The sequence below is a fragment of the Alligator mississippiensis genome, chromosome 5, assembly GCF_030867095.1.
Source record: "Alligator mississippiensis isolate rAllMis1 chromosome 5, rAllMis1, whole genome shotgun sequence".
NCBI lineage: Eukaryota > Metazoa > Chordata > Crocodylia > Alligatoridae > Alligator > Alligator mississippiensis.
Genome location: NC_081828.1, coordinates 16,277,344 through 16,300,241, shown reverse-complemented (window position 1 = coordinate 16,300,241; position 22,898 = coordinate 16,277,344). Strand labels below are relative to the sequence as shown.

At 43.6% G+C, this 22,898-nt stretch overlaps 1 protein-coding gene across 2 annotated transcripts in view; it reads right to left on the bottom strand.

Moving 5' to 3' along the window:
- The window catches only part of ROR1 (receptor tyrosine kinase like orphan receptor 1), a 284,863-nt gene that overhangs the window by 54,143 nt on the left and 207,822 nt on the right, over window positions 1-22,898 (bottom strand). For both annotated transcript variants that reach the window (XM_059727907.1, XM_059727908.1), the window contains 2 exons: window positions 17,630-17,917; window positions 14,952-14,982 (listed from right to left, as the gene is read on the bottom strand). In XM_059727907.1, coding sequence (XP_059583890.1) covers window positions 14,952-14,982; window positions 17,630-17,917 — 319 coding nt within the window. The remainder of the gene's footprint in view (window positions 1-14,951; window positions 14,983-17,629; window positions 17,918-22,898) is intronic.

Genomic DNA, 22,898 nt, shown 5'->3' with positions numbered 1-22,898 from the left:
AAGTACTGTCCGGAACTGGGGAAGAACATGAATCTTGGCTTTGAAAGCAGTCTCATGTTGATTTAACTAATTTACCAATGCAAGGACTCTGGCTGGAAAATGAACGGAAGAGAATAACAGTTACAATTTACTTTTTGGTTAGTATGGTTCGTTGTTGGCTCACGCATCAATAACAGCACCCAACTAATAACAAATCAGATAACTGTTTTTCTTTGTCACAAAGGCAACCACACACACATTCTGCTGTTAACAAGATCAATAAACTTGCCACATTCTGAAATCAATGATTAACTCCCTTTACAGTATTTGAACTTGCCCAATTTTACTGCTTTATATGGCTAAGTTTGTAGTGTTATGCATGTTTTTAATTATCAGAATAAATAATGTAACACCTTATAATCTCCCCCCTCACACTTAATGATTTTGCGATGAAGTAAAACGAGTTGCAACTCAGCTCCATAACTACCCCTCAAGGTCATAATGTATACACTGGCTACGCAAATTATATTATCTTTACTTGAACTCCTTTCTAAACATTTTATCGTTTGCAGCAGCAGTGAAAGGCATTTTGGGTCAGTGCAGATTTATCCCCTTTTTTAATGTTTTTACTAGACTGAATAAACACATTCCCCAGGATTGAAACCACCGGTCCCTCTAAAGACTGCAGTAGCAGAGGGTAAGCTCTTAAGTTGCGGTCTATATGATTGACACTTCTTTGCAACAACGAGCAGCATTGTTAGCTCAAAATAAGAATCGTTTTGACCAGCCTCATATTAAGTTTCCCCCACCTTCTCAACAAGGCCCTCTGTTACAACACTCACTAACATTGTCCTACTTTACTGTAGCTGCCAGTGGCATGGTACTCTAAAGGAACGACCCTGTATAACACACATTATGAACATGTCGTTGATTTTCATTTCCTAGTGGTTTCTGTGTAAGAAATACTGCACCTACACTTGGAACTGCATCTGCAATTATCTTCTCTCACTAATTAAAGGACCCCAGTCTTCCCTGGATATGCATGTGAAACTCCTGGTGAGGTTCTGGGAATTAAATATCTACTAAAGGGAGAAGATATTTCCCTCACTCACCCTGTGATCATTCGACTGTTTAATAAACTAGAACATCCATATTTCTTTAGGGTCTGATTAAAGGAGGGAACTTTGGATCCGTGCCCTATGGCTGCAAGATTCCCAGATGTAGCAGTGAGTCAGAGCAACAGGCAGCAATACTGTATATGGCTAATCATCACTGGCTGCCTGCCTCGTGATAGTCTGTCAGAACGGAGGGAAAAGCTGTATCGCTAGTTAAGACACCTCATACTGCTCCATTCAAGGCAGAGTGGGCTGGGATGTCTCATTTGAGAGAAAAATGAAGGACTCAAGAGTGACGAGTGGGTGTGGAGTGAGGAGGAAGAGAATACAAGGAGGTGGAGGGCCTGGTGTTGAGTTTGGAAAGACGACAACATGGGTGGAGAGAGAGACTCGAGCTAAGGTGGAAAAATCCATCAAACACCACAGCTTTGGTGCATTTGAGATCTATTATAAGACTTTAAGCCATCATCTGCCCTTTCTCAAAATTCTTCCTTTGTTGTAAATCAGTAGCAGCAGCTAGGGAGCTGAGCTTGCTCCAGAGTCTGCCACCAGCCCCACGTGGTGGTGGGGCCTGTGGACTGACCCAGTGTGCCAAGGCCAGAGCCAGGGCCACACGGCGGATCTGGGACCCCACGCACCGGCCTGACTCCAGATGTGCAGCAATTCAGGCTGCTGCTGCTCCCCAGCCACCAAATTTTGGAGCCCTTAGGGACCCTTATTTCTCACATATGATGTGTGCTTCAATTTCCACCAGCTGGTTTGGGGGAAAAAAGCACAGGACATATGTGAGAAAATATGGTATTTTGCCCTTGTTTTTAATCCTAAAATTGTTTTATTTTACCTTTCTTTTATTGAAAAATGGCTGCGTAAGCAACTGGAGATTGCACAGTCTTTACCCTACTGGAGGTAAATCCATCATCAGCTTAGTGGTAAAGCAGGTTGATAAAATGAGTAGAGATCAAATTAAAGGTAGCCTAAAGGTTTTCCCAGAACAGGGATGAACCTGGGTTTCACTAACGCCTAAGGAATCCTTATTAGAAAGATTTCTCATTCCTTTCTCATGTTCTGGTTTCAGCCATGACAGAAAGTGAAAATGGCATAAGATTAATAGGTTTATTCATAGAGTCAAAAATGTCAGAAGCTGGAAGGGACTTTTCGAGATCATCAGGTCCAACGCCCCTGCAGTTGGGCAGAAAATAAGAGAGAATGGGTGTATGAGACATATCACTACCTAGCTAGAATGCATCTTGGTGGGGGTATTTTCTGAATAGAGAAGTTAAAATGGGCACTGACAACAGGATTTGGTTCATTATATCTTATTACCTCATTATCTATGACATTTTACTGCAGCTTCAGATGTATTCCAAGGTCATCAAGCAAAGATTTCCCCACACTTCGCTAAGGAGGCAACTTAAGAAATTAAATAGTTTAATTTCTAAAACTGCCAAGATCAATGCATTCTTTGCACTTTTGGGAAGATGGGCAACCCTTTCCCAAGTTGGTGGAACACTCTGTAACCGGAGGCATTGGTGACGCATAGGGGGTGCACAATTGGGCAGTGGGGGGTCCCCCCCCCGGTTGGCAATCAGCCACTGGGATCCCCTCCTTTCCATTGGTGATCCAGTGCCCACCCCAGACTAGGGAGGCACCAGTCGCCCATGATCAGAGGCTCAGGTTATGAAAAAGCCTTCCTCCTGCGGACACTGTAGGCAACCAAGACTCATACTTACCTCATCTGACAAAACTTAAATTTTATCATTTGGGAACCCACACAAAAATGACTGATTCACTTTTTCCATAAGCCAGTCTGACTTACTCAGCTACTTTCCTATACTTGTCATTATATGACAGCACTAACCTTCTTTATACAGGAAGGACACACCACAAATGGCTTAGAATATTATTTCATCTGCTGCTTTATCTCTCTAAGGACCTCCATTGCTCTATTCCCTAGAAATAACACCTGCACTGGAATATGGTTCTAACTTGGCAACTGGCATATAGAGTAGGAACTAAAAATGTGTTTACTTACAAAGCTAAAAAAATATTACTGTCTTAAAAATCTCACTGACTTTAGCATGGTCATCACAGCGAATGAAGGAAGTCAAGGAGAAATGAAGACAGACGAAAAAAACCAAAACGAGAAAGAGAACCTTTGGTTTGTTGAATTATAACGGAGTTAAATTTAAAAATCCGGATATCATTTGCATATGGCGGGGGTGGGCAGTTATTTTGGGTGGAGGTCTGTTTAACGAGTTTTGGTGAGTTGTGGAGGGCTGCATGGGTAGCCCCGCCCCTTGACAGTTGCCCCACCTCCTGGTTGCTATCTTGGGACCAGAAGTCCCATCCCTAGCCCCTGACCTTTGCCATTGAAAGTCCCTCTCCTTGCCACCTGGAAATACTCCTTTTGGGAGCAGGGTGTTGCCATCTTAGAACCAGAAAAAAAAAATCATATACTAAGAATCAAACACCTACTATAACATTTTAAAATTTTATTACAAAAATATTTTTGTCGTGATTTGTGTTTGCATAGTATATATAGAGGTGATTGCATAATAACTCAAAAATAAATTCTTTATCTTGTATATTGTTGGGAGGGTGGTTGGGGATGTGTGTGTTGGTGTGGTGGGGTATGTGTATGTGTGGTGGGGTGTCTATGTGTGTGTGTGGGTGTATGGTAGAGTATGGGGATGTATGTGGAGGGTTTGTGGCAGGGTGGCTGTGTGTGGGAGCATAGGGTATGCTGGGGAGTTGTGTATATGCGTGGGGTTGTGGGGGGAGGGTGTGGGTGTGAGGGAGGGTTGGAGGTGTGTGGGGACCCCCCACACTCCCTGCATGATGCAGCAGCAGCAGGCAAGGTGCTCAGAGCGCTGGAGCCTGGCAGGGCGCAGCTTCACTTAGCACTGCCCATTGCGGCGAGGGGAGAAGTCTCCGCCAGGCCACCTGTGTCACCATGCACATGCACTCACACATCATGGGAAGGAAGTCCCAGGCTCTGGAGCCCACTGAGGCTGTGCAGCATGGGAGGGAAGCCCAAGGTGCCTTCCCCTAGGGGACAGGGAAGGCAGCTGGATCCAGCACCTGGGGCTTCCCTTCTGTGCTTTACGAGTGCAGGGGCTTTGTGGTGGGGAGTGTCGGCAATACAGACTGCCCAGAAGAGGCTAAGCCCTTCACTGTGATGGGCAGTGCTGGCTGGAGCTGCACTCCACCAGGTACCAGCACCTATGCCAGGCACCAATGTCCTAAGTGCCCCACCTGCTGCTGCCACCATCTGCCAGGAATGTTCACCATGGGGGGAAGAGTTGGAGGGGGTCCCCACACCCCCGCACCCTCCCTCACACTCACATGCTGCCCACCCAAGCTCCACACTGCTGCCGTCCCCTTGAGTGCAGGTCTGCACAGCCCCATGCTCTGCACTCCTACCCAGCTGGAGCTCTGCCCATGCCCTGCCCCCACCCCCAGTGATCACTGATGGTACGGTGCGCATGCATTGTGTGTCAAGGAGAAGTGAATGAGCAGGGCATATTTTCCCAGTGGCACTCCCATACACTGCAGACATGCCATAAGAGACCAGACCTTCCTAGTTGCTGTCCAAACTTCTTTACCGTCTGAGTCTCCAGAGCCTGGAATAAACTCCCCCCAAGAAATGGTGCAAGCACCTGCCCTGGAAACTTTTAAGAAATGCTTGGATGCTTATCTTGCTGGGATCATCTGACCTCAGCTGACTTCATGCCTCTTGGGCAGGGGGCTGGACCCAATGATCTCACAAGGTCCCTTCCAGCCCTAATGTCTATGAAATCTATGAGAAGAAGCATAAGAGCTCTTCAATAACAACAAAGCCTTTTGGGTTCCAAGTGCCAGGACTCCTACCATCTCAAATCTGACTTTTTCCAGACTCTGGGTTACTTCTCCAATCTGTATATCCAAAAGAGTCTGAAAAATATTTGCTGGACAGGAAGCAATTTCATTTATGAATGGATGCATCAAGCTTGAGGAGGAGTGCAAAAAATTAAGCTGTCAACTGCTCAGCTCTTTATTTCAAAGCACCTCACTGCAATGAATGTTACTAGTGTGGCTCTGTCAGTAGACACAGACAGTGCAACTAGGAGACAAATAGAAATACAAGTACAACTCCTTTTCAAACATGGGTTATAGCAGTCCAGGAAGGTCCTTTTTAACGTTAAACATTTTTTTTTCCTATAAGTGGTGTTAAATAACAGTATTTGGTGGAGTGGGAAAAAATGTCGTTAATACAGCACATTGTCTCAGGAAATGCTGTTTTCTGGTAACAAAGCTTTATTATAAGATTTAATATTCCTCCCCAATCTAACTTTTTCTTTTCTTTGCACTTAGATGAAGTTGATTAATTAAATCTTCAAACAACACAAATACGTCTGCATATCCCTTACAACTTTTCTCACAAGAAACTCTGCACCAAGACAGGAGAGCTTACTGTAAGTCTGCACACTGGAATGTCAGATAAAATACATGAAAATATTCATCAAAGCCTCCTTTGGCTCCATTCTGCGAGCCAAATCTTGTGCTTGGCTAGAATTCAGTGTACGTCTTCTAGATTTGTTAGTGCAACTGGGTGTAGAATTGAACTCAGCTGCATTAATTACAAACCTACAGCGATCCAAAATGAGAAAATTTCACTGTGGATCTAACCGATACTAGAAAAACATATGTGTTTAATAAATTCCGTTAGGATTTTGCCTCGTGATTCCCATTAAAGCCTATGGAAGATGCATGGCTATGGTGGAACACAAGGATAATCCAGTGTTTAGGGCATTAACCTAGGACTTGGTTGAATGCCCTACTTCACTGCAGACTTTATACGGGGCCTTGGACAAGTTGCACAGCCTCTTCATTTTGCAATTTCCCATCCATAAAATGGGGGTGATAGAAGTGGGTTATTGTGGTGGTGAGACGCCCCTACAGGCTTTCAAAGGGGCGAGAGCAAGCTCCGTGGGTCCCAAATCCCAGAAACAGACCACCCACGGGGACAGCTTACCTCCTGCCGGCCTGTCAGCGCAGGAGCCGGGACTGCGGCCGCAGCTGCGCAAGCCGGCATTATGCTGGCTGTTTAATTAGCTGTTCCCTGCGTGGGGAACAGCTGGACCAATTGCGGCAGCAGTATCAGCCGCTGCAGGGAAGTTTAAAAGCCCCGACAGACCACGAGCAGGTGGGGAGCCAGAAGGAGAGAGAGTTGGTGGGAAGCACGCCAGATGTGGGCGGCTCCTGCGGGGGAGAGGAGCAGCACAGCTGGAGCAACACTGGTGAGTAGAGCAGGGGAAATCTTTGAGCCCCCTGCCGGAGGCAGAGCAGGGGAAGCACTGCTGCTCCCTGCAGAAGGCAGACCAGGGGAAGCGTTCAAGCTCCCTGGAAGAGGTAGAGTAGGGGAGGCATTTGAGCCCCCTGTAGGAGGCTGGGAGAAAGGAGGTGGCTCCACATCCCTCTTCTCCCCAGGAAAATATTTCTTCTGAATAAAACAGAAAAAAAAAAAAGAGAGAAAAATCAAAGAGATAGAGGAAGAAGGTTGGGGCATCAAGGCTGGAGGGACAAGAGCCGGCTGAGCCCACTCAGACGTGGGCCCTCCCACCCGAAGCAGGCTGAGGGCAAGCCCCGCGGGGCCAAAAGCACCATCGTACGATCACCTATCTGGTTGGCGAGTGGACGGGGTGTAGGGGAGGCAGAGCCCTGTGGCACATCGCGCCAACCAGTCATGAGTACTGCCGTTGTTGGGAGGCCCTCCCAGAAAGATCTCCACTGAACCCCCCTCTCTTGATAGTTTAACATCAAAGTCGTGGCAGGTGAGTTGAGGGGAGGGGCTACACATCCGACAGGCCGTGCAACACATAAGTCCCCAGAGATCACAGTTATCATAAGGATAAATACTTAAAGACTGTGAGATGCTCAGATACTACAGACCTGTAGCTGTGTAAGTGTCGGATGCCAAGGTACGCTTTACTAAGTGCTATATTCTGCTTATTCAGGGATCTTCACATAATTGTGCCCTGGCAGTACATGAAGGCCAAAGAACATGCCTCTTTCCAAAATTCACACAGCTGGCACATGGGGCATTATATTACTGTGCATGCAAAGGACAAGGGTAGAAGGAGAGGCGGTAGGAATTCCACATGGAGTGAGGTAGCAGTATATTCAGCAAAAATGCACCAGTTCAACCACATTCCCAAGGGTAAGAGTCTGACCCTTTTCCAAGAGAGAATTGAATTTGCATGATCGGCCCCCTTTGAACAGATAGTCCTGGCTCTCCCAGACCTTGGCAGGGCTAAGTAATATTTTCAGCAGGACAAAGCAGTATATTAAAATGCAACATAGTTTCTGTTGGCATTAGACATTAAGGTCTTCATTTTAACACCACTACTTTATTTTTTGCACAACTATATTTATATTGGCCTTTATGAAGAAAATCCCACTTTCTACTAATGTCTGAAATCCCATGATTAATGCACAGGCTACCACACCAAATAAGGATATCCAATTCCAGAACTCCTAAGACTTGTATTCAATTCTCATTCCAAAAAAATCTCCAGAGTCACTGAGAAATCTGACTGATACATTTTCTGCAAAAGCAGTGGTCTATTTTGTGTGGCTTGGAATACATGATTTTCATCAGCTGATATTCTGTAGGTCATTTGATCCACTACACCAGTCTCTCATGCTGGAAGCTGTGAAAGTATTAGTGTTGAGTAGCACCGGGAACGTCAGAATGAGGATGTCAACTGAAGCAGTGCTCCTATGAATTTAATCTGTTGGCACCTGCACAAGAGAAAACCTTAATTCTTTATCAACGTTCTTTCTTCTTTAAAGCCTAGCATCTATGCTCAGAAGGGATGATTCCCTCTGCTACGCTTTGAAATGCGCAATCAAGTACATAGTTGGCTAAGCCCCACCTGGATGCTGGCCAGGGGTTATGCATTTTCTTGTTGAAGAGAACCATGCTGACATCCAGGCACAGACAGCCACTGTATAAAATGTGTGTTTCACTAAGAAACCCAGATGTGTTTAACTACCTCCCACTCCCCAAATAGAAAAAATGTAATCATTAGAAAATTGGGACAGTGGAAGCCTGTGGAGTTTGCTATTTCATAAACTTAATAAACAATTTTTGACTATAAGAGAACTTGTTTGAGTTTATGAACTAATTCCCCCTTTTAATTACAACCCAAACTTTTTTTTCCCTGACATGGTAGTTACATTTTTAATAATTAGCTTAGGTGGAACAAATCTTCAAGAGGAGACTGGACAGTCACCTTGCTGGGGTCACCTGACCCCCCAGTTGTCTTTCCTGCCTGATGCAGGGGGCTGGACCTGATGATCTTCTGAGGTCCCTTCCACTCCCTGACAATCTATGAATCTATGAAATGATGTATGTTAAGGATAGAAGAACCTTCCAACAGATACACTGACAAAAGTACTTGTCTTATACATGGCAATATAATTGGCTTCATTTTCAGACATGCCCTGAGATTTTTCAGTTCATTGCAATCCAAAGAGTAATAACAGAGATAAACTGAATTGTTTCCTCCTTTCAAAATTTAAAATATCACATAGAACTACAAGGTGTGTCTGAACATCACTGCATTATTCATGTAACATTTCCAGTGTGCTGAGGTCAACATGTCACAGTGGAAAGTTAAATGGGCAGCCACATAGAATACCAGGCTCTTTTTCTAACTTGCTTTGCCATGAAACACACAGGAAGTGATTCCTGTAGAGACTGCACAACTCTTGCATAAAACGTGCACATGACTTCAGGAACCTCAGCAGAGTCCACTATATTCATGAAGTGCTTGTCTGGTTCATCCTTTTTAAGATTTTGTTTTCTTTCACACTGGAGTTATCAGAATCACTTGTTCCTGTTTGAATTATTCCGAGTAGAACACGTGGTTCTGAAAATGGAGTTACGGGACCTAGGCAGAAGCAGAAGTTTAACAAAGGACTGATTGTGGAACAGAAGCATGGTTAACAAGGTGACACCCTTGTTCCAAGTAGGCCTGATTCTCCTTTCCCAGGTGCTGGTTTCATGCTCACTGAACTCCACTGTGGTAGAATCTATTCTAGTAGTATAAATAGCTCCAAAACCATCATTAGAATTGCTCCTGACTTACACTGGAAAGATTGAGTGCAGAATCAGGACCAGTGTGATACATGAAAAGGAAAAAAGTAGACAAAATTGCTTGCAGAGCAAGGTGGCTGGACAATTCAACTGTGTTGTCACAACAAGATGTCTTTTTTCTTATGTGAAATCCTCTTATCTCTCATGCTCTGCTGTGCCGTGTCTCCAAAAGCTGGTGCTGTACTGAGCTGTTATGCATCTTCTCTGACTGCTGATCCATCACAGTAGCAGTCAAACAGCTCAAAGATTAAGTGGGTGGCATGGTTCAGAGGTCCTTCAAGGATCAGACAACTAACCAGGCCATAGAAATCCTGTAAGATTTCCAAGATATATCGTAATAATGCATTTATGCAAAGTGCCTTTGGGAACAGAAAGGTGACTTAGAATCTCTTTATTTAGCTGGGGAATCAGCCCAATATATCTGCTCAAAGCCCTGCACTTAAGAGGTCTGAAACTCTTTTAGGATATGGGCAATTGGGATGAGTAGAGCTGGGAGCCTTTAGAAAGCATTTTTTTCTTTCAAATTTAAATGTCAAATCAATTCACAGGGATAATCGCCATTAAATGCAATCACTGCTCAGATAAAATTTAGTAACTTCATCTGCGCACAGCAAAAGTACATAACAGTCCTGAACAACAGGGGACGAGAATGTAGAACACAGGGTTTTTTACTTTTCTTGGGAAATGTAGATGAACCAAGGGTATTTACCTGAAATTAATATTGCCACAACATCAGAACTACTGCCTCTACTCCTGAAAAAACCTGTTGCGACATTTTATAACTCAAGTGTCCAATCCCTCGGTTCTGTCTCTCCTCAAGAAACAGCTTCCACTAGCAGAAAAATCACTAGCACCATTATTAACTGAAAGGAAAGGGAGCCAGGGACTAACCTGCTACTCCCAGATGCTTAGTTCTGATTCAGCTAGAAGAGGGACAAGATTTCCAGCCATTTACACATGAAACTAGGCTTTCCTCATATCATGGGCACCCAAGAACAGTCAAGTCTTTCAAGGCAACCTAATAATCCTGGGATGCTCAGCCTCTGGCCTGTGGGCCAAATGCAGGCTTGTGGAGCCATTGCATTTGGCCCAAGGGGCTCCTCATGGGTCTGGAAATTTGGTAGCGGGGCAGCAGTGACCATTAATACGGCCACCCTCCTCCCTGGCCAATTCCCAAATCCCATTTTCCATGTGGCTGGTTGGAGCCAAGCTATGCCCCCTAACCCCATGGGGCTAGGCCAAGTCCCCCCACTTCTGTACTGAGGTTGGGTCACACCCCCTTCCCTCCCCACAGGGCTGGGTTGGGGCCTGGCCAGGCCTCCCTGTCCCTGCAGGGCTGGCCATGATCCTTGCCCCCCACAGTGCCAGGCCATGCCCCTTCCCTGCTGCTGGGGCAGGGCCACACCTCCTTCCCTCTCCCTGGGGCCATGTTAGGGTCTGCCACCCCCTTCCCCTCTGCATCTGCGTAGGAGCACTGCCTATATCTGGCCCACGGATGGACTAAGCAATACCAATCTGGGCCACTGGGCAAAGAAGTCGGGCACCCCTGTAATAATCTGATAGGAAGTAGACTCCGGAGCTGGACATTTCAGAGGGGATAGGCTCCCAGTATTTGATAACCAGAATATCAGACAACCTAGGAATACAGCTGCAGAAAGACTGAAACAAGTGTCTGTTTCTAATTAAACAAATATGCCACCCTGGGGTTCACTGTACTGGACAAAATGCTCTGTGTTGCCTGGGTTTTTTTAGTTTTGTGTGTCACATCTTCAAAGAACAACCTTGACATTTGGCTATCCATCGGACATTTACTTTTCCCACTAGCTCTTCCTTATTATTTTGGTTTGATCTAAATTTCTTTCAGAGTTATTTGCTCACTTGATGGGGGGGCCATGTTTGAAAATATTACATCATTTTCTAAAGTGACAAAAAGAAACAATTTTGAAGAGACTTTCTCTATTTTCTTTTTTCTCTCAATTTTTTGCATCTTGCTTTTTTCCCCTCTACCTGTTCATTTAGTTTCATGGAATCTAACTGCTTTCATTCATACAGCTATTAATCTGGAGTCAATGACTGCAGAATTGAACTGTGCTCAAGATTATTTTTTTTTATTCCTGTTTATCATTTGTTTCTTCACAAGTATCTTCCCTGATTGACTCCCTTAATACATCTATACCAAGTTTTACTAGGATTTTGATTGAAAAAAATTGCACCGTCAAATAAAGCAGAATTTGATTATCATATCTATTTCTTTAGAAATGTTTTCCACGTTGCTTATTATGCTCCTTCATGAGGAGGAATCTAAAATTTTCCAGGATGATGAAGGTGTGATTAAGAATTTTTGGTTACAAAATTACAATTACAATATGTATATATAGTCAAAAACTCAACTACCATTATCAAAGAGGGAGTCTCAGCTTTCCTTTCTTTTAAAATACTTCCCCTTTAAAACATTTTGTATTTGTACTCACATATGATAAATGGACAGTGCTATATCTGACATGACATCCTGGGTTTGTTAAGGAACAAACATTAACATTTCAGTTTCCTAATTTGGTATCTGATTCAGTGTAAATTGAAATAATTGACTGCTCTTCTATTAACTTCAAAGAGCTTTGTATTATACCCTTAGACTTCAAACCAATTCTTAATGAAGGTGGTGGGACTGTGCCCTCTTTGGTGTGATGAGGGTCTGTAGTTGAGTTCAAATTTTCTTCTTCAAAGATTCATACATGTTAGGGTTGGAAGGGACCTCAATAGATCATCGAGTCCGACCCCCTGCATAAGCAGGAAAGAGTGCTGGGTCTAGATGACCCCATCTAGATGCTTATCTAACCTCCTCTTGAAGACCCCCAGGGTAGGGGAGAGCACCACCTCCCTTGGGAGCCCGTTCCAGACCTTGGCCACTCGAACTGTGAAGAAGTTCTTCCTAATGTCCAATCTAAATCTGCTCTCTGCTAGCTTGTGGCCATTATTTCTTGTAACCCCCGGGGGCGCCTTGGTGAATAAATACTCACCAATTCCCTTCTGTGCCCCCGTGATGAACTTATAGGCAGCCACAAGGTCGCCTCTCAACCTTCTCTTGCGGAGGCTGAAAAGGTCCAGTTTCTCTAGTCTCTCCTCGTAGGGCTTGGTCTGCAGGCCCTTAACCATACGAGTGGCCCTTCTCTGGACCCTCTCCGGGTTATCCGCATCCCTCTTGAATTGCGGCGCCCAGAATTACATGCAGTACTCCAACTGCGGTCTGACCAACGCCCTATAGAGGGGAAGTATCACCTCCTTGGACCTATTCATCATGCATCTGCTGATGCACGATAAAGTGCCATTGGCTTTTCTGATGGCTTCAATTTGCTATAATGGATGAATTTGCTATAAATGGAAGAATTCCACAAATCTGTTTTGCTTAACATGATATGACAAATCTAAATGGCCAAGGCTCTAAACACCAGACTTTTCTTTTCTCTTAGGAACATAGGAAAGTAGGGCTGGAAGGGACCTCACCAACTCATCTAGTCCAGCCCCCTATTGAAGGCAGGAGCATCCCTGTCTAAAGCACTCCAGCCAAGTATCTGTCTAACCTGCTCTTGAAAATTTCTAAGGATGGCAATTCCCAAATTTCTAATTAGCCTGTTCCTAGGCGTGACTACCTTCATAGTCAGAAAGTTCCTCTTAATCTCCAACCTAAATTTCTCCTGCTGAAGCTTGAAGCCAGTGTTCCTAGTCTTGTCCGCTATGGCCACTGAGGAAGGCCCATCTCCATCCTCTTGATAATGGCCCTTCAGGTATTTAAAGTTTGTTATCAAATCCCCCTTCTTTTATTTTTCTAGCTGTTAATTTAGTTCCTCTCTCCAGACTAAATAACCCTAGCTCTTTCAGCCTTTCCTCATAAGTCTTGCCTCTTAGGCTCCTAATCTTTTTTGTTGCTCTGTGCTGGATTCTTTCCAAATTGTTCACATCCTTCTTGAAGTGGGGGGACCCAAAACTGGACAAGGTATTTCAGGTGAGGCCCCACCAATGCCAAACACAGCAGAGGAATCTCTCTCCTAGATCTGCAGGTGACACTCCTGTTAATACAACTCAGTATGCTCAGTCTGCATTTGTGCATACAGTTATTCCTTCCCAAGTGCAGAACTTTGTCTTTGCCCTTGCTGAATCTCATCTGACTGCAGACCATTTCTGTAGTCTATCTAGGTCATTCTGGATCCTAGCCCTACCCTCCAGAGCAGGGGTAGGCAAAATGTGGCCCGTGGGCCGAATGAGGTCTGCTAAGCCATTCTATCTGGCCTCCTGGGCCACTAAAAAAATTAGAAAATTAATATTAATCTGACCTGGTCTGCCTGTAATGCGGCCCTCAATGGCTTGCCAAAACTCAGTAAGCGGCCCTTCGCCCAAAATAATTGCCCCCCCCTGCTCCAGAGTGTCTGCAACTCTACTCAACTTGGTGCGGTTCGCAGATTTGCTAAACACACTCTCAATCCCACTGTCCAAATCATTAATGAAGATATCAAGCAGTACCTTGAGAACCTACTCCATGATCTTTCCTGGTCCCAAGGTTAGGCTGATAGCTTCTGTAATTTAATCCTCCCTTTCTTAAGGGTGGACACTATATATTTGCCCTTTTCCAATCATTCAGGACTTCATCTGACCTCCATGAGTCCTCAAAGAGGATAGCTAATGGCTCTGAAATTACCTCAGCCAATTCCATCTGTACCCTTAGCATGCATCCCATTTCATCCTGCTCACTTGAAAGCATCTAACTTCCCTAAGTAATGAAGTATCCTGAACTGCAAAAGAACACTACCTTACTGAGATCTGGGATTTAACACACAATTAAGAACACCCTCTTCAAGGCCATAAAGCTACAAGAGAAATTCTTATCAAAAACAAAAGCTCTACCTTTGCGAACAAACAAAGGAGCCTTGATGTAAGTTACCTTCATAGAGACAGACAGGCAAAGACACATTTTGTGACATTCCAATAGAAGGCATCATGGCATGCCGTTCTGTAGTTGGAGGCCTTCCCCAGATTGTAACCAAAACACTTATTCTCTGCAATACATCTAGGGTTACCTAATCATCTTTAATAAGGAACATTGATTAGCCTCAAAATTTTACACACCTAAAATTGGTATAGTTTTTCACTTTGGTTACTACTGCATTTATTTCTGTCACCAGTTCAGCATCTCTAATGTCACTGAGACAGGTCAAGTTTCAATTAAAGTGCTGATAAATAACATAGCTACCATATAATTAGATACCACCTTCAAATGCACATTTCATTTTTTAAAGACTGGATCTATTTAAGTATTAGTTACACTTCTCAATACATTTAGTCTAATTAATATCAGTGAGATTATTCCTGGGCAGTAAGAACTACACCCAGAAGAAATGGCTTTCAAGATTGGGCTCCATCACGTGTTAAAAGACACATTCTACCCATATTCCATGTGCAGCATGTGTACTGAAGTCAATGGGACTGTGCAAAAGCTGAGGGTAGCACATGATCCAAAGAAAATAAATGCTGAAAATTAAACAAACAGTCTAGTGTAAAAAAGAAGAGCTGACAGGACACTTTGGAAACATACCCATGCCTTAGATAATACAGTTGTCCCAAACTGCTATACATTTAAACAGAATGTTCAACTACTACTGTTGCATAAAATGACAAGTTAATGTTTAATTGCCGATATAAAAACTAATACATAAAAAACTTACGATGATCCTGGACTTGCTGTTGGTGGAGGACCTGAAAAAAAGAAAGAGTAGAAATATCAGGATTCGTTATAGAAGGGTACCTAGCAAGATATCTTAGCAAACCTTTAGAACAGAGGCGCTCAACTTCTGGCCTGCAGGCCAAAAATGCAGCCAGTGCATCTGCCCCATGGGAGTCCCTGGGGTTCAGAAATTTGGCAGAGGAGCAGCAGTGGCCATTAATACATCACCCTCTTCCCTGCCAAATTCCCAGACTCCAGCCAGTTGGAGCTGGGCTGTACCCCTTCGCCCTGTGAGGCTGGGTTTGAGCCAGGCCATGCCCCCTTCTCTGTGCAGGGCTGGGTCAAGCCCCCTTCTCTCCCCTGGGGCCATGTTGGGGCTGATCCATGCCCCCTGTCCCCTTCTCCACCCCACCCCCATGGTCCTGGGCCACACCCCCTTTTCCCCTGCAGTGCCAGGTTGGACCAGGATCAAACCCCATCCCCCCTGCAGTGCTGAACCATGCCCCCTTCTCCCCCCACCTCCAGCTGACTCACATCCCTCTCTCTCCCTTTGCCCTCCATGGGACAGCTGAAGCCTCCTCTCTCCCTGCCCTGCAAGGCCAGGCTTGGGCTGGCCTACCCCCTGCCCGCCTTTGCCTGTCTAGATAGTGCCCACAGTGTTGGTCTCAGGCACTGGACTGGTCTAGCCAGCAGTCAGACCAGGCACTGCCCATCCAGCCTGCAAGGGAAAAAGGTTGAGCACCACTGATTTAGAAGATAAAAACAACTGTATATCATGTTAAATATGGATTATTTATTTTAACAGATTATTCTCAATTTCCCAAAGCAGAAGACATGGCTATATGCAACATATGCAACAGCCATGGTTGACTAACAAATGACACAAAAAAGAACTATAGGAAATGGCTTAAGTTCATTTGAATGAAGGCCTGATTTGCAGTAGGGCATTCCCATTGATTCCAGTGAGTTTTGGATCAGGGCCTTAGACTATGTTCACACTCTTTCGTATCTGATTTCTGTAAATATTCGAAAGGCTATGTTTACTGGCAAGAATAGTCACTGTAACACCATGCCTTAAGCCTTAAGGAATAGTTATGTAAACTAGATTTCAAATTAATGTTAAATCAGCATCTCCTCTAGACGGCTATTGAGTGTCTGTTACAGAAATGCTCTGTAAAAAAAAAGGAATTATTTTCTCTTCTCCTTTCCTTTACGAACTATCCTGCATTTCAAATACTGAGCACTGAGTAACAACTGCTTGTCAATCAGCTAGCTGCCAAGAGTTATTTTCAGAAATAATTCAGTGAATGATCTAAATATAAAACAATTTGAGAAAATCTGAATAATTTATGAGCGAAAAAGACATGAAATTCATTAAATAAATTATTCCTTATACATTCTTTGCCCATTTCTACAAATACACATTAAGTCTATGTAACCTCTTCAGCTCACAGCTTTCTCCTCTGAAAGTGGGAGTAAAGGGAAGACATAGAAAAACCTGTTTCTTGTTTGGGGTCCTCACAATTGTTAGGACACCTCTATAATCAATTATCTGAAGATATACTTCGGTGCAGAGAGAAAACGTGTTACTTTTTGCAACCCTTGGAAATGATACTGGTAATGTAACTACTATTTTTACTGTATTGAGCATTTCAATTTCAGTCTTCTCCAGGTTTAAAACTCCTGTTTATACAGAGGGGGGAAAAAAGGTGTCTCATGGCTGAAGATTTAACACAGTGTCTTTCTGATTGATTGATGGTTCAGATCTCGCTAAGGCCTGTGGGCAGACATTAAGACAATGGTACGATTGGGATCAGAGTAATTTTATGCCTCATCCCAAGCAGTGTGCCTTCTGCCGTGCACATCTGGATCTGCAGTTCAGGTAATAGGGCAGCTCTGTCCTGGACCCAGGGCTTCCCCCTGCCCCCAGCTGGCTCCAGATCCAGGGCTGGCACCTTGTTGTCTGACCCAGCTCTGGAAAGGCCAAGGTCTGGTTCTGGCAGGGGCTGCAGGGCAAGGCAGGAAAAGCTGCCGGGCTCCGGGGGTGCCAGGACCCCTCCTCACCCCCCACCCCACACACACCTCCAATACAGTGGGGAATCTTGCAACCTTCTTTCCTGGCAGCTTATTTTTGGCATCGGGATTGAAGCTGTCCTGGTTCTGATGCTGATCCCCACCCTAATACTGATGCTGACAATCAGCCGATTGTCAGCATTGGCATGGGGGTGCTGCATGTTCAATTTATGGCACCATACGAGTGAGCCACAAAGATATGTGGAATGTTTTTGTGGTTGGTTTGGCACTTCGTGCAAAAATTGGCTGAATGTGTAACACCGTTAATATTTATGGTGAAATTCATGTATTAACTGCGCCGTAACTAATGTGTGCCAGGGCCTCAGTTAGAAAAAAGCTAAACGTTGTTGAAGGCTTTTCAGTGCTCTCTGTTAAGTAAGTTCCCTTGCCTAAGTCCTAGTCCCAGTAGACTCAACTCCTCATCACAAAATCCATCCCAACAACAGTCACCATTACCAAACATCTCTGTTGTGAATAGAGAAGCTTGCATTGCTGACCTCCTTGTGCTATATTTTTCTGTGGTTTTACAAAGAACTTCTATTGCTAGTCCTGTTCATCCGGCACTTTTCCCAAGTAACATAAAAAGTTTGGGAAGGTAATTCTTACCGAATTTCACAAACAAAACACCAGTCGTGGAAACAGTCTTCTTGCCGTTTGTTGCAACACACTGAAAGTAGCCTGTATCTGTAGTGTCAAGGTTTCTTATTCGTAATCGAGACCCATAGCTTGTTGCACGGAAAGATATCCTTCGGGGTTCTTGAACCACTGGTGCATCATTTTTCAACCAGCGTACAGTTGGAGAAGGATTGCCGGAGACTTTACAATGCAGTTCTGCCGTCTGGCCAAGAGTGGTGGTTATGTTATTCATAGGCTCATCAAGTGTCAGGAAGTAATCTGTTAAATACACAAGGGGAAAAAAGGTGAACAATACCTTCAAACTTAGACATGACAGATTTAAAGAAATCTCATTCTTGCCTTCTACAGGATGATGAAAGAACTGGATGTTAACAAAATTAGACTTAATGCCAAATGTAAATACTTGATAATAGACATTTCAGGAATAAAGCCACTTTTCATATCCAATAGGACTTTGTGTAGTAAAAGAAGGGATGATAAAAGTCCATGTTCCTTTTATCAGTACATCTTATTTAGAGAAAGGTGTTACGTTTCTTGTGATCTCCCTTTTCTCTACAGATATGATGTCAGAAGAATTGCTGATCTAAACACTAGTTCTGTCAGCTGTCCTTGTATCACATTACTTTGCTTTATTCAACATAGCAAACATAAGGTCATGTTTGCTCTTATTCCATACCCAAACAATTAGTGTGAGACTGTCAAACAAGCTCTGGGGCCACATCTTCCAGGTGCTCTGAACTCAAACTAGAACCAGATTTTCCAAGGGGCTCAGCTATAAATGGCATGTCTTCCATTCCGCTGAAAATCTGCCCATTTATTTTGGTGCATAGTGGGTGCCTATCTCTTCTGACAAATGTGTCCCTTTGAGTAATTCAGGCCTAGATATAAAATATCCCCCAAAGTGAAGAAAGAGTAGTTTTAAAATGAGCTTCAGAAAATGGAAAAGCATACAGTGCAGGAAAAGAACAAAACCAAAAATGAAAATTAAAACTTTTTTTATTGATGCTATAAAGACTTTTACAACCACTAAGTGTTACTTTCTTTCCTTATTCTTTCTTTCTTATAGGCAAAATATGAAATGGGTGAAATGACATTTTCAGTACCTCAGGAAATGATCTTACTGAAGATATTCTCTTTTCAAATCAGAGGCAGGTGACATTTTAAGTATAACTCTATTATCAAGAAACCTTTAATTTTGTGCCAACGGAAAATGTTAAAATCAAAATTCAGAGATATAACTGTTTCTTATCTGTTTGTGTACACTGGCTTCTTTCACCAAGTACTAGCATTCAAAGGTTTAGTTATATCTTTTAAAATCAGAGGACTAGATAGATTGGGGTAATGGCAATGGGACAGCCTTTCCTTTCTGCTGCAGGTTCAAATCCAACCTAGTCATAAGTAGCTAAGTCTTGGTTGTCTTTGTTGTCTAGATTGGTTGTCTTAGCTGAGGTATCAAGGAAGGAAAGACATGCTCTTCTGCACTTGGGAACGGACAGTTCATCTGCAATGTATTGTACTGAACACATTTTGATTATCATCATGTCCATTGCGATTGTTTCCAAAGGTACCCCCACTATCAGGGTCTCATTGAGCTAGGAGACAGACTAATACAGCCAAGGGAAGGATATTTGCTTAAAGGAGCTTACATTTGATCTTCCAGTTTACCTCAGAGAGGACATCCCGGTCCACAGGTAACAAAGTTCACTGAGTGGCACTGTAGAACTTCCGTGCTGTCACTGCGTGGAGAAGGTGTTAGTGGAGTCCAGATATTGTGTAGGGGAAATGGGAAAAGATGGGCCTCAGCTGAGACCAACTCTTTTCTTTAATGTTCCCCATCAGTCAATAATGGGGAAGCAGTGACAGCTCTTTCTTTCAGTTCCTTCAAAGCAAGGATAAAAGCAGTCTCTTCAGATGTAGGAACTGGTTGCATGCTACGGCTTTGTATATGGACGCCGTCTCCTCTGTGTGATTGGTAGCTCACTCCAAACCTCTCTCTCTGCCTTCTCTTGTAAGTCTTATGCTACCTGCCCTCCACACTTCTCTTTCAGCTTCCCCTTTTCTCCCCATTCTTTGCTTTTCATTTACCTAATGAACCCTCCTAACCAAATTCCTAACTAAACCACACTCATTAAAAAAAAATCTACCACTAATATGATAATTGCAGTCTATCCCACTACTCACCTTGCTCATGTGTCTTTCCCTACAACTCCTTTCCCACAACTCACCATGCTCATGTGCCTTTCCCTATGTCTAGGCTGAGCATTAGTTCTTTGGGGCTGGGACTGACTTTTACTTTGGGTTAGTCACTACACTGTAACAATGGGTCTCTACTCTCAGTTGGCTGTTCGGTACTACTGCAATGGAGAGTAATAAGGTGCATCTATGCACACTCTTTGCACCCCTGCAGACAGCTTCTAGAGTGCAGGCAGGCATGAACAAGAAGCAAAAGATGACTGGATTTATGCTTACATGTATCTAATTTGCCAGAACCTTTTACATAATGACTACAAAGGGGGAGCGATTCCATAGGTGAGGGAAGATTATAAAGAAGCATGTTTCTGGACTGGGCAAACTGAGCTCAGTCCCTAGAGATCCCACTTAGTTCTGCAGGCAAGGCCTTATATGCTATGCAAATCATCTCTGCATCCTGCACTGCAGGGCCAGAAGTATTTCCGACAGGCTATCTTAATAAACTCACTGGGAAACATAATCTAAGTCAGCTTGTACATTCTTGGGTTCTCACCACAATCTGCATTTAATAAAATCATGCTAATAGCATATAACTTCTGAATAACCACATTTAATTATCCAATATAATATTTCTATACCACGCTGATCTACATAATTCTTGATAGTATTTCAAAAGCAGCAATTCAGCTGCTTACAGCGCAAGTTGCCAGAAAGGGGAATGTTAATTTCCCTGTGAGGATCTTGCTGACAACTTTACAGACAACTTATATTGTACACACAATGTTTAAGAAGCAGAACATGCAAGAGATTCAAGTAATGAAGTGGGGATGTTGAGTAGGTATCAACAGACTTGAGAATGGGCAAAAAAGGACCAAAAGAAATGATCAGTGATACCCAGAGTATGCTTTATAGTAAAAGCTAAGGTTCCTCTAAAAATACAAATGAAAATACAGTTTTTGAAGAACCAACTCAGGGTTCTTAGGGTTTCTGATCCTTTTCTAAGACGTAACTCTGCCCCAGACTAGTACATAAACCCTAAAATCTGTTGAAATCAGCTTAGCTTAATCTTACATACAAAAAGTTTGTGCCCAAACCCTAAATCAGACCAAGCTGCAAATCACTGGGAGCTCAAGCTGAGGTTTGAGAATCTAACAAAATTTAATAATCAAATTTAACATGATTTGGGTGTTTCATAACATGACTATCTCAGAAGAACAAGGTAGTTTTGTAATAAAAATAAAGCAGAAGTGCACCAGCACTTTCAAGAAATCTCACACTTGTATCTAGAACTGTGATTCTCAACCGGGTGTTCCCATGTGGCCGGTACTGCTGCTGTCATGGGGAGACACTGCTCTGCGTGCCTCAGTTTTTAGGAGCATGTTGGAGCCGTAGTGAGAAGCAGCTGAAGCAGAAAGGTCTGCTGCCTGCATCATATTACCATATTGACTCAAATAGAAGATGACTCTGATTATAAGATAACCCCCAATAATTAGATTCTATATATGGAAAATGTATACATTTGTTATAATTTTCCAGGTACAGAATCTAATTATTGGAGGTATTACCTTTATTATTGAATTTGTCCTTCTTCCACTACTACAACAGCGAAAATAAATATGGGGGAATCAGGTAGTCCTTTGCTCTCTGCTTCCCCTCAACTTTTTCTCCTGGCAATCCCTTTCCCCTCCTTTTACTGTCAGACACTGCTCTTCCTAAGCACATGAAAGTGAGGAGCCAATTTGAAAACAATAATCTTGACATTAAACATGGCTGTAGGAATTTGCATATACTACTCATGCACTTACTTCATCCAGAATTGATTCATGTTACCTTTTTTTAAACTGCTGCAATTTTTAGCACAGGTAGTCATAAACACACTTTTGAGTAGTACTCTGGCACCTACTTATATCTAATATAAACTATGCAAGATATTAGTCCAAAGTCAAAAGGCTCATGTCAGGGATCCTGCTTTCTGTGTTTAAAAAAACCTAATTTGTCTGATAAAAAATACAAAATTCTTTTATTAAAAAACTCCAAATCCATGTTTTTCCATGATTAAAATGAAACACCACTATATATATATATAGGTACCAGTTGAACACAATGTTTTATGGCTATATTTACAATTTTAAAGCAATTTGGAAGCCTACCAGTACCTCAATCGGTATAATAAAATAAATTCTAAATACCTGTATATTTTGGCATTTGATTTTAGTTTTCTTATCACAGAAAAGGCCTTAAATGCCTGTATACCAATGCTCGTAGTATGGGGAACAAACAGGGGGAACTCGCCCTCAGAGTAGCCAGTTCAAACCCAGACATAGTAGGGATTACAGAAACGTGGTTACAGTTAGCATTAGGGGCTACAGGCTCTACAGGCGGGATAGAGAAGGAAGGAAGGGAGGGGGTGTGGTGCTCTATGTCAAAGAGCAATACACATCTCTGCCAGCAAAATGGGGCCGGAGGAGGGGCAAGCTGAAGTGCTCTGGGTCAAGATACAAGGGGGTTGTGGGGAGAGGGATTTAACGGTGGGGGTCTACTACAGACCCCCCCAACCAAGGGGAGGAGCTGGACCGGGAATTTTCGGGCCAGCTTGCAGAGGCACTTAAGGCAAGGGATGTAGTTGTCATGGGTGATCTAAATTACCCGGACATCTGCTGGGAGGAGCAGTCAGCCAGGACAGACCGTTCCAGGAGGTTCCTGGCCGAGATACAGGACCTCCACTTAACCCAGGAGATGCACAGTCCCACCAGAGGAAATGCCCTGTTGGACCTGGGCTTGGCCACAGTCGATAATCTGGTAAGGGGGCTCCAGGTTCTTGACCACCTGGGTGATAGCGATCATCGCTTGCTAGAATTCATCATCCAGCGCAGGGTGACAAGGGCCTGCAGCAAGGCGGTAGCCCTAGACTTCAAGAGGGCCAACTTCAATGAGTTGAGGAGATTGGTGGGAGAGGCACTGGGGTTCTCAAGGGCAGGGGAACTCATTGCCCAAGATGAGTGGTCGTTCCTTAAGGAGACGATACTCAGGGCCCAAGGGGTGATGATCT